The sequence below is a fragment of the Dasypus novemcinctus genome, chromosome 18 (genome assembly GCF_030445035.2).
Source record: "Dasypus novemcinctus isolate mDasNov1 chromosome 18, mDasNov1.1.hap2, whole genome shotgun sequence".
NCBI classification, from domain to species: domain Eukaryota; kingdom Metazoa; phylum Chordata; class Mammalia; order Cingulata; family Dasypodidae; genus Dasypus; species Dasypus novemcinctus.
In genome coordinates, this window is record NC_080690.1 from 2,080,423 (window position 1) to 2,092,909 (window position 12,487).

The 12,487-nt window shown below is 50.9% G+C and overlaps 1 protein-coding gene across 9 annotated transcripts in view; it reads right to left on the bottom strand.

The window, feature by feature from the left end:
* BANP (BTG3 associated nuclear protein) overlaps positions 1-12,487 on the bottom strand; it is a 170,826-nt gene that overhangs the window by 46,871 nt on the left and 111,468 nt on the right. For all 9 annotated transcript variants that reach the window (XM_058279594.2, XM_012525694.4, XM_058279599.2 and 6 more), the window contains 2 exons: positions 5,273-5,403; positions 3,451-3,513 (listed from right to left, as the gene is read on the bottom strand). In XM_058279594.2, coding sequence (XP_058135577.1) covers positions 3,451-3,513; positions 5,273-5,403 — 194 coding nt within the window. The remainder of the gene's footprint in view (positions 1-3,450; positions 3,514-5,272; positions 5,404-12,487) is intronic.

Genomic DNA, 12,487 nt, shown 5'->3' on the forward strand with positions numbered 1-12,487 from the left:
ACCTTCAGACAGAGGGGAGTGTTTTCCCAAGAGACTCTGAATAATTCGTTTACCACTGTTAAATCACTAAGCATGATGCTACAAAAACTCAACCCTCTGTAGCAATAAAAAAGCCCAAACAAAAATATTTAAGCTGAGTTTAAATATTGTTGGAAGGGAGGGAGGAAGGGAGGGAGGGGTCCACTAAACAAACCAGCTCAAAAAGCAATGTACCCATCCACCCCAGGCTGACCCCAAAAGAAAACGTCTTTTTGAACTTTTTATTTTGAAATAATTAGAGATTCACAAGAAGTTGCAAAAACAGTACAGAGAGGGTCCCATGCCCGTGCCCAGCTTCCCGGTGGGGACATCTCACATGACTGGAGGGCACGACTGGAACAACCGTGTATGTACACCTATTGATCGGCTGATGCTTTATCGTTTGCTAAGAGGTCGACCCCGTCACCATCCTGGCCCAGGCACTGCCCCGCTCAGAAACACCCGGCAGCTTCCGCACCAGGGGCAGGAAAGCCCTCGCGCTGCAGCTGCGGCAGTCAAGGCCTTCCAGGGCTTTCTCCAGCTGCTCCTCTGCTGCCCTCACACCTTCCCCAGGCTCCCGCGGGCTCAGGCTGCCGTGCAGCCATCCGCCTGGCCATGCGTTCCTGTGTTAGTGAACTGACTACGCATTCATTTGACCAACCAGTCCAAGTCCCGCTCAGCCTAATTCACTCAGCGACTCCATCCTCTGGCTGCGCCTCCGCATCCACACTTCCCTGTTCCTCCCCCACTGACCATTTCTGGACCTCTCGAGCCTGCCAGGGCCCTCCCGCCTGCACTCCAGGCCTCTGCTCTAGCTCAGCTCCCCCCTACTCCCCCCAGCTCCCTGCACGCCCGCAGGCACAGGCAGGCACAGGGCAAGGCCCCCGAGAAGCGGGAGGCCCCGAGGAAGGTGGGGGCCTCTCACCCCGCTCCTCTCTGGCCCTGGCACAGGCATGTGCGGGCCACGCTCCACCCCCTCCACGCCCGCACTAGGCGCAGAGGGGCCGTGAGCCTCCAGGCCAGCCCTGCGCTCTGGGAAGTGTGGGGCTCGCGTGACTACGGTCCTGTGGACCTGGCGGAAGCAGCCTTGGTCGCTGCCAGGGCCTGGGGAAAACTCTCAGAAAAAGAGCTCTGAAAAGCCTCAGGCACCATCACGGCTCAGGAAATACTTCCCTGCAGGGAATTCTCCTGAAAGGGGCTTTGACAATTCATAACTTGCGCTCACTGCTGCTTGCATACCTGCTTTCACAGTCGGGGCGGGGGAAACCGGAGACCTTTTCAGCAGCACATCACGTGCAAGTCGAGCACAAAGCCACCACTGCCCCGTCTGCTGAGCAGGCCACAAGGGAGCATGCGTTCACACGCCGCACTGGGTTAACACGCCACGTGCACGGCTCGATGGCCGCGGCACAAAACACACAGGAAGCCACACGAGCAGCCACCACTGACCCCGTCTGTGCTGAGGCCGCTAGGTCCACAGTGGCCACCGACCTCTGGGTACAAAGGCTGGAAAGACACAGCCCCAGGGCTCAGGGACCATCAGGCGAGGCACGGAAACGAAGCACAGCCGCCAGACCTCGGGACTGCCCCAGCTTTCAAGCACTGCTGGACACACCACTGCCCTGCCCGCCATACCCCAGGTTCCGACTTCCTCACCACAACAGACGGGCTTCCCTTTTGGGGTGTGTGGCAGGACCTGAGACCCCAGCCCGCATCCACTGTGCCACATGCATCCAAAGACACTTGTGCAACTGCAAACTCACAGAGAGCAGAATGAGAACGTGCCGGCGGCAGGCCCGGGAGCCCCGCTCGACCTCGTGAGCAGCCCGACCCCGACAGCCACAGCACAACAGGGTGCAAGCACCCACCACTGCCCCCCAGCCTCAGGGAGCCTGTCAGTCACCGAGAACATCAAAAGAGCTTTATACAAAAAGCTCTTTGGGGCATGGATGTGGCTCAAGCGGCTGGACCTGATTCCGACACGGGAGGTCCCGGGTTCAGTCCCTGGTGCCTCCTAAAAACAAAAGCCAAACCACCATCGAACGAACAAAGAAACCAACTCAGGGGAGCCGATGGGGGCGTGGTGGTTCAGCGCCGGCTTTCCACATACGAGGCCACAGTCCCTCAAAAGAAAAAAAAAAGCTCTTTAAGAAAAAGTTGGCAATGGGTCGAAGGCCGTGGCCCTCTGTATTCTTTCGCTCTGAGCAAGGTCCCTGCCTGGCCTTCCGCTGCCCGCAGGCGTTCCTGAAGCGCCTGCAAAGTCGTGCCGACACCGCCCCACCGCGTCTGTGGGTCCCGCTGGCCCGGGGAAGGGTGCAGACAGGCGCAGCCCGCCGTGCCCTGCCGGCTCAGGCCCCTGGGTCAAGGGCAAATAGCGCTTCCCCAAGAGGCCCTGCCTACCGGGGGCCCTGAACGGCCGTCCAGCCTAGAGGGAAATCCCTGTCCGGCCCTCCAGGAGGACGCTGGCAGAGCAAGGGCAAGCACGGGCGCAGGCGCGAGCATGCCTCTGCGCAGCCCCAGCAGCCACTGCCCCAGACACTGCCAGGGCTGATGGCGACGGGACACACACGGGCTGCTCTCGAGAAGCTGCTGGACACGGGGAGGCACAGCCCACCCCGCTCAACCAGATGAGGCCGAGCACACACAGCTGGGCCGCGAGGGGCCGGGCACTGAGGCACAGACACGGGACACACAGCCAGGCGAGGGCGGGACACACAGCCAGGCAAGGCGGGGACACACAGCCAGGCAAGGGGCTGGGCACTGAGGCAGAGGCACAGGACACACAGACAGGCAGAGGCGCCGGCAGGACACACAGCCAGGCGAAGGGTGGGACACACAGCCAGGCAAGGTGCGGGCCTGCTGGGGGGCGGGCGGCAGAGGGGCTGGAGTGGCCGCAGCAGTCCTGGGGAGGGCCTGCAGGGCCGGGAGGGAAAGGAAGGTGGTTTCAGGGAGATGCACAGAGGAGCCGCGAGGGTGCACTGGGACAGAGAGGAAAGAGGTGAGCGCCACGGCGGCGACCTGGTAGGAGCACAGCCCGAAGATTATTTCCACATTGCTGAGAAAGAAGCCAAGCCTGGAGAGGTGAGGGGCTGTCCGAGGTCACACAGCCCCAGGCAGCAGGACCGGGCCTCCGCTGGCCCCGCTGTGCCCCGCGCCGCTGAGTGGGAAGGAACCGGGGCTTCTCCGGGGGCGCAGGGGGCGGCGCCGGCGCGGCGGGCACGGGGCTGCAGCCAGAGCAGCAGGCTGACCTGGAGAGAGGCGTGCAGAGGGCAGCTCCGCTGGAGCCAAAGCGCCAACAGGGAAGGTTTTGCAATGGAGAGCAGACGGCAGAGGCCTGCGGGCCGGCGGGCCTGGCGGAGCGAGCCGGGCTCCGAGGACAGGTGGGACCTGGGACGTGGCTGGAGGCCGGAGCCTGCACCGCCTGGGACTCACCTCGCTGTCCTGCGTGATCTGCACCTGCTCCCCTTGCGGCACCTGGGCGATGTGGAGGTGTCCCTGTGGGATCCGCAGCAAGAGAAAACACGAAGAAGCATCAGGAGAAAATCAGAGCCAAAGGAAACAGGGGACATTTCCCGGAATTGTTGCTCTCAAGTAACTGCCCGCAATTCAGAAAAGACAACCTAATCCCAAAGAACGTAATGACATGGACATGTGTTTATTAAATAACCTCTTTCAATTAAACATGACACAGAGAGAGAGAGAGAAAAAAATACTGCAGCAATTTTTAAAGGTCCTAGGAAAAGTCTGTTGGGACTTTAAATGTTACTAAACAAGTAAATTTAAGGGCTTGAATGACCAACAGAAAAGAGGGAAACAAAAATTTTTCAGAAATTTATATTGAAACTTTCTTTTAAAATCCCACTTTCAACTGCGGGTGACTGGCTGGAGCCTCAGGAGGCGTCTTCTCTGAGAACGCGGGAGGCTCCACCGCACCTGTGACTGGGGCGACTTACACGCGCTTCTACCCTGGAAACAGGGCAGGTGATTTTTTTTACAATCACAGGAACACTCACATAACTACTTACAGAGCTAAAGTAAGTAAAAACTAATAAATGTGATTCCAGAAATCAAAGAATCCAACTAAAATGCATTTACCTGTAGATTCGGTTACTATCTACAAGTAACGCCTATAAACATTAACTTAGCTAAATGAAACTAATACCCATTATCTCATGTACAATCCTACCACAGTCAAATGGACCTTAAACTACTGTAGAATTTCCTACCGCTCTTTGTTGCACTGGGTTTGTGTAAACCCGGGGTCAATCTGCTCTGGAATTCTTTCAGAGAACTTTCTTACTGATAAGATTAGAGTAACTGTCTTTGTAAAAGTCGATTAAACAAAGAACCCCTATTTAAATCCCTTTCATCTCTTTTGGAAGAAGAAGAAGAAAATGCCTCCTTAAAGTACTCATCCAAGGTTTCTTGAAAACACCCTTTTCCTGGCGTGGTGCTGAGTGCCATCTCCGCTGAGGGCGGGACATGGACTTGAGAACTGTTTCCTTCTCCACCGTCAGGGGCCTGTTCCCAGGAGAGCAGGCACAGTGGAGAGCACCTTCCAACGCCCCAAAGTTGAGTGCAATTAGAGAAGCCACGAGATCCCCGCCGTATGCTTAAATTTCTGGGTCCCTGAGCAAAATTTCCAGAAAAGCCCTCCCTGTCATCCTGGCCCTCCTTTCCTCCTAACTAGCAGTCAGCCCCTCTGTCCATCACGCTCACTGCGCAGCTTGGACCACCATATTCACAAAGCCAAGAGGATATCGGGACTGCCCAGGGAGGGGCTAGGAAGGGCACGTGGACTCGCCGCTGAGAGCAGTCGCCGCGAGTGCGTACTGCATGCTGGCATGTCCAGGTGACCACCACAGTGGCCAGGGCAGCACTGCAGAAGGAAAGCAGGCAGGGACCAGCCTTTCTGAGCTGGGCAGAAGTTCACTGCCGCTTCCCCGGGAGAACGGGCAGTAGACAGGCCCGCCGACCGCCCAGGCTCTGACCGCCAGGCCCTGCATGCGCAGGAACACGAGTATGCCCAGCAGGTCTGGGCAAGACGAGTCATGCAGGGACCAGCCTGCGTCCCTCATATGTTTCAAGTACAAGGTCATTACGGAGCCGGCCCTAATCCGCAGGAAGTACACACCTCCCCACACTGGCAGCACGCTCCACACGCGGCAGGCCCTCCAGACCCCTCGCCGCCAGGGCGCCCTCCCCATGGCGCCCGCCCCTCGCCCACCGAGGCAATTCCAGTTGGAATACATACTACTTGGACCTGCCCGTCTTCTCCGATCTGGTGGATCTGGACCTGCTGGGCGTTGGCCAGGGTGTAGTGCAAGGCCGGGGCCGGGGGCTGCGGGGCCTCGCTCCCGGGCGGTGTGGTGCTCAGCAGCGTCTCTGCGGGGACACAGGGCAGGGCATCAGCACCCACCACCCACGTACCCCACCGACGCGCCCGCCGTGGGGTGAAATCACCTCACACCAGACTCCAGCCAGCGTGGCTCGGCACAGGGGCCACCGGCACGGGGCAGGAGGGACTCGGTCAAGTTCACGAACAACATGTCTCGGGTCACCCAGAGTCTGGCGTATAGACTAGAAGGTCCCAAAGAATCGCGTGACACCGTCCTAACAGAACTCTGCCTGTTCCCACCAACGTGCTTAAATGAACGAAGTCCCTTAGGATGTAGCTATAAGAGTGGAAAATAAAAAATGCGCCATGAAACCCTGTTTTGGGGTAATTAAACAAACTGGGTGGAAAATTTCTATCCATCTCATTTACAGATAGCTTTCCTATAAAATTTAACTTTCCACATTTAATCAAAATGAGATCAATTTATTCAATGTGACTTTAATTGTAATGATAACTCAAATCAGAAGACTTTTTAAAAAATACTTAGAATATTAAGGCCTCAGAAATTGTTTGGGTTTTTAAAAAAAAAATTTCTTAAGAGGTACCAGAGATTGAACCCAGGATCTCATACATGGGAAGGAGGTGCTCAACTATTGAGCTCACCTGCTCCCCAACAGAAGTTGGCTTTTTTCATTTGTTTTGTTTATAGGAGGTCCCAGGGATCGAACCCAGAACCTCGTACATGGGAAGCAGGCGTGCAACCACCTGAGCTACATCTGCTCCCCAGAAATGGTTTTTGTTGCAGAGAATTATGATGAGTTGATCAATAACTACAGCAAAGCCTAAAAATACCTCACATTAGGATGGAACTCTGGGAGGGAAGGGGAGCTGTTAATAACAGTGGAGGAGGTCAATGAATGATGGAAAACTTCTACTAAAGAAAAGTCATGTATTTTTAGTAGCTAATGGTGGGTATCAAATTGCCATGGTATATAGATTCCACAGAATGTACTTTTTAAAGCAATGTAGTACTATTAAAATGTTACTATTTGCAATATGCCAGAAATCACAACCTTTTTGATTATTTCAAAGTGTAATGAAAAATTTTAGAAATCAACTTTTAACAACACCAACTTGAAAATATGCAAGGAAGAACATATTTTTTTGAAATTCTCTGAGAGAATGCATTTAAAGTCCATTCCACTGGTTAATAAGAACCTTATAACTAAACAGATTCCCAAATAATTTCTATTCCACTTTTAATAAAAATTAACTGATTTTGATAGTTTTCAAGTGGTTCAAAAATATAACCAGGACGTATCACAGTACCCAGGGTCCTAAAAGATAGGTAGAAAATAGGATTTGGGGATATGATGTAAATGGTTTCCAAACCTAAGATTCAACTTATCGAAACACATATACCACAGCTCCCTGCAAATTCTACAAGGTGAGACCGTTTTGAACCACATTTTAAAATTTATACTGATGTTACAATTCAGTGCAAAAATGTCTATCAGTTACTTCCTCAATGGAAAGCACAGACTGGCAACCGATTCCTTCATTTTCCATCTCTAGAAGTTCCATATGGTCTATTTCTTGCCTCACTAATGTCCCTTTCTCTCTTTGAATCCTTGAAAATAATTTTAATAGGTGTTTCAACATTCTAGTCTGTTAATTCCAGACCAGATCTCTTTCTACTGACTGGTTTTTCTCCTGGTTATAAGTCAAAATTTCGGGAAACGGACTTGGCCCAGCGGTTAGGGCGTCCGTCTACCACATGGGAGGTCCGCGGTTCAAACCCCGGGCCTCCTGACCCATGTGGAGCTGGCCCATGCGCAGTGCTGATGCGCACAAGGAGTGCCGCACCACGCAGGGGTGTCCCCTGCATAGGGGAGCCCCACACACAAGGAGTGCACCCCATAAGGAGAGCTGCCCAGCGCGAAATAAAAGTGCAGCCTGCCCAGGAATGGCGCCACCCACACTTCCCGTGCCGCTGACAACAACAGAAGCGGACAAAGAAACAAGACGCAGCAAATAGACACAGAGAACAAACAACCCGGGGCGGGGGAATTAAATAAATAAATAAATCTTAAAAAAAAAAAAAAAAAAGAAAGTCAAAATTTCCTGCTTCCTTGATATGTCTAGTAATTCTTGACTGACCACCAGACGTTCTGAACGTTACTTTGTGGGGTGTTTAGGTTTTCGCTGTCTTCCTTTAGAAAGTGTCAGGCTGCTGGTGGCTCCACTGCGCCCTCCTGAGGGTTGGTTTTACCTTCACTAGTTCAGGTCCAGGGCAGCTTTCCTGGGGGGGGGGGGGGGTCCACGCCACTAACTCAAGCCTGGCCTGGTGCCTCCACCGAGGCCATGAGCGGTTAGCGAGGACTCCCCGCGCTGGCTGGTGGGGCCTGTGTGTCTCCGAGCCCTGGGTGAGCTTCACAGACGCCCAATCGTGAAATTTCACTTTAGGCAGACACGCCTTAGAATTCTATAAAATTCAAAGGAATCAATCCTGTGCAGATTTGGGGGCTCGTTTTTCCCTTTAGGAGGTACTGCGGATGGAACCCAGGACCTTAGATGTGCGTGGGAGGCAGGCACCCAGCCACTCAGCGATTCCTGCTCCCGATTAGGACAGTGTTAAGGAATTTTTTTCAGTTATTTTTTTGGTTTTGGCTCATATTGTGTTACTCTTTGGAACACTAGTCTGCAACTCCCAGTAGCCTCAGGCTCTCTGAACTCAAGTGTGTCTCCTCAACTCAGTGGGACAGCAGTGCTCTGCCTGGCACCCCCTCGCTGCTCCACGGCCCAGACTGCACCTCCAGAAGTAACCCAGCGGGATGCAGGGTCCTCACGGTGTTTCCTCTCAGGGGTCACAGGCCACGGCACCTGTTGTTGAAAGCCTGAAAACAGCTGTTTCAGATATTCAGATTTCTAGGCAATACAATTATTGTACCATGGCTAAAAGCAGAAATCTCTTCCCTCTTAATCTTAGATAGCATTTTTTAAAACTATAAAACATTTCAATGTTTATTATAAATAATTTGGAAACCATAGTAAAACGCAAAGAGAAAAATACAAGTTATAATTCTACTACCTAGAGACAGCCACTGTTAAAATGATCATGTTTTCAATTACCTTCCACATATAGTTGTGTATTTTTAATAAAAATGGGATCATACCATAACTATCATTTTCCTGTCTGCTCTCCAGCCCTCACCCAGTTAGTAATATTCAAAAGCACAGCCCAAGTCATGAGTTATACTTCTATAACACGTTTCTAAACCATATGGTATTCTGTCAAATTCATTTAACCCATACCCCGCCACTTCTCATTTTAAAATTCCTAAACAGAACTCCTACTCATAATAGAAAGGTCTAGATTCCCCATTAAGAGAATCTTCAATACATGCCTCTCAAAAAAAACACTGCTCTAGGGACAAAACTTGTGTGGCCCACAATTGCTGGCCACTTCTACCTCCCAAAATCTGGCAGCAGTTAAGACTAAGTATCTGATAACTACCAAAACAAGTGGGAGAGAAGCACTTCCTGACGCATTGTTCAGATAGACAAAACCCAGAGAGCACCAGGTAATCTGGTTTGCAGCTTGCAGTGTTTTCAGAACAAAGAGTTCCACCTGACACAGAGGAGCCCCTGCCCACTGCCCACTGTCCCTGAATCCTGAACCCACCCTCAAGCATGGCTAAATCCAGTTCTAAGAGCTACTGCCAAGGCAGCTGCAGTGGGGAGAAAACAAAACAGGAAATTTTAAAGTAGAGCTTCTAGAAAAGAGAAACGGGAACAGAAAAGGGAAAAAAGCTATGAAAATCAGCAACAGCAGTCGAGCCAACCCCTAAGGAGCAGTAAGGAGGACAGACAGAAGCTGGAGGAGAACAGCCCATTGTATCAAAAACACCTTCCTCCAACGATCCAAAATTGTTCTTCATTTTACTGTGTGAAATTCTACTACTTAGAGACTCTCCTGAGCTGAAAACCCCACTCTCCTTAAAAGATGCCGGGGGCATCCTGGGAACAGTTAACACACTCACCCTCCCAGAGCAGGTGCCCCTGAGGCCGTCGCACAGAGGCAGGGACAAGGGCACACACCCGCTTTCGAGGTGACCAGGGCTCGTTTCCACCTGTCACCCCTGCACTCAGACAGGATGCAGACCGGAGAGGCAAGCCCCCGCCCCCCGGCTTCCTTCTACCCCAGGGGGCTTCCGTACTGGTCCTGTGGAGGCCATGCTCAGACCACGCCAGAGGCCATCCCGGCCCTCTCCCACATAGAGGAGGTGGCCGAGGTGCTAGAGACGGTCCCTAAGATGGTCCACAAGGAATGGGACAGAAGTGAGCGGGCTGTGAGGACACCCTCCCCGCCAGGCCCGGGAATTTCCAAGACTGGAGAGAAAGCAAAGGGTGCCGGCTGCCAGCAACCGTGCCCACCAAAACGGAACGGCAAAGGCCGGCGGGGAGCAGGTACACCGGGCAGGGAAGCCCAAACCAGGCCCGAGAGCTGTCCTTCCACCCCTGCAAGCCCGGGCTGGCGGGCTATCATGCAATCACACAAGGGGGATGCTGCGTCCCAGCCCCGGCAGCCACCCAACTCCTCCACCAGAGGAGCCACCCTCCCTTGGGGAGCACCTGTGTGCAGGCATCCTCCACGCTCCTGCGCAGCTCCCACCTGCGTGAGGAGACGTGTTGATGGGAACGAGTAAGGTGCCTGCTGTTTTCCAGGTCTTCCAGCCCAGCTTTCAGAGGACTCTCAAATACTGCAAGGTGCCCAGAGAGGTCACATACACTTTGGCCAAGCCTACTGCAGCACTGGCAGGGATTTCAAAGATCCCTTTAACGCAGTCACATCTCAGGACACTAGAAACGGTGGAATGAGTGTTGTCACCGCCTTACGGGAGCAAAGTTATAAGCTTATGATGCCTTGTGACACGGAGGAGCTACTCTGTAAATCAACATGGGGTGACGTCATGAGACACTGCGCTCTGATGAATTAAGCCAAAAAAAGAAACCCCACCCAGAGAGAATGGCCTCCAGTAAGAACATGATTTAGAGATCACCAATGACCCCACCAACTTCACTGACATGCTGGAAAATGCACTCCAAAAGGTAAAAACGTGCCAACTAAATGTCAAGTGAATATGCTGGCAGGTCACTGTGGTAACCGGTACTGTGCGCCTACTCACGACATTTAAAAACCACCTGAGTCAGCAGGGGGAAAACGTGATTATCAACCACACGTTCCAAAATAAATGCACCAAAAAGAATTATAAATCATCAATACCCAAACATAAGTAAACTGACTATAAATCTGATTTAGACATCCAAGCCCTGCACTTTTGTACAACTTCCCATAGCTATTTTTTTACTAGACTCAGAGAAAGTCAAGGTTGGAGAAAATGTCGCAAACTCCTGGCGCAAGCCTTCCCGAAGCATGAACTCCTTCACACTGGCACAGCAAACTAGACAAAAAAGGAACTTCCTCACTTTGATAAAACTACACCTAGCATTACACTGAAATATGGTAAACTACCAAATGTTTTCCCTGTGAGGCTAGGAACAAGGCAGGATGTCTGCCTTCGCCACTTCTTTTCAACACCGTGTTTGAGGTCCCGGCCAGTGCAATAACGCAAAAAAGGTAAATTAAAGGCATGTAAAATGGAAAAGAAGTAGAATGCTTTATTTGCTGTTAAGATTACTGGCCTACAGAAAATTCTAAGGCCTTTATTTAAAAAATAATTTAAAAAATGAAAACCTATCAGAAGTAATAAGTAAATTTTGCAAGGTCATGGCACAGGTCAAGATCTCACATTTGTGGCCACATTCCCCTTGTGTGTCGTTACTTTGTCACAAAAACTTTTTCAGATTTTTAACATCTGTTTTAAGAGGAGAGATAAAAATATTCTATTATATATAAAAGCTGATTAGTAGAGATAAAGAATTGGTTTGCCATAACTAAAAATAAGTCATGATGATAATTAAAATATTCATTTATATTCTTTTAATTTAAGGAGTTTGGAAATCATACAATCAATAAAAATTAATTTTTCCATTATCAAGAATATTTTTCTGCCACCATCTAATATATAGTGGATATGTTAACATACAACCAGAAAGAAGTCACACAGGGAAATAAATATGCTGCTTCTTTGAGATGGTACTCACAATCCTCTTTTAATAAGCGATATACAAAAGTTCTACAACCATCCACTTCTAAAAGAGGCCAAATGTTTACTAGGAACACTTCCTACCCTAATTTTAAAAATTTACTAACATTCTAGCCTATTTCTCACGGGCTGTATTAGAAAGAGAAGGGGCACATTTCGCCAAAGAAAGTGCATTGTTTTTATACTAACTGGCATATCAACATATGCACAAACCCACCCCCCTTCAGCAGCCCTGAGTCTCGCATGGGGCATTTCTAGAGACACAAACAGTACAAGCCAAAATCCGGGACCTTGAGCAGCAGGACAAGGACTCAAAAGGCAGAACGCAGAAAATCCACCCCCAAGCATGCCACTCATCTATTGCCTAGAAAGGAAAGTTTATTTTAATTCTCAATGACTTTATTTTAGATCACTATTTAAAAAAGCAAGTCAGGGGAGCAGATGTCACTCGGTGGCTGAGCACCTGCTTCCCATACATAAGGGTCTGGGTTCAATCCCTGGAACCTTCTTAAAAAATGAAAGTAAGTTGCCATTTGTTGGAATATCTTGAGACATCAAAGATGAAGAGCAGTGCTAAAGTCATGCTGGCATTGCTAGTAGGAAAAGCACCCCTCTGACAACCTCTGAGAGGCACCTGGCTAAACCGCAAGTCTAAGAGGACTTTTTCTCATTCCATGTCAAAAAGTTCAGCTGAGACCTTAGGTTCTGAGACCTTAGGCTCAAAAAGAATAAAGGGCACAAGGTAATATTCACCTCTACCCCTTCATCTGGTGTTGCCATGCAAAAGGAAAAAGCACCTGCAGCAGCTACTGCCACCACCAGCAATCACCCAGCAGCGGAACACCTGCGAAGGGCAGCTCGGGAACCTGATGGACCGGGGCACACAGGCCTGTCCTGAGCCCCACCTACCTGGAAAGCGCCTGGGGAGGCCCGCCCAGTTCTCCGCCCCTCAGCCTCACTG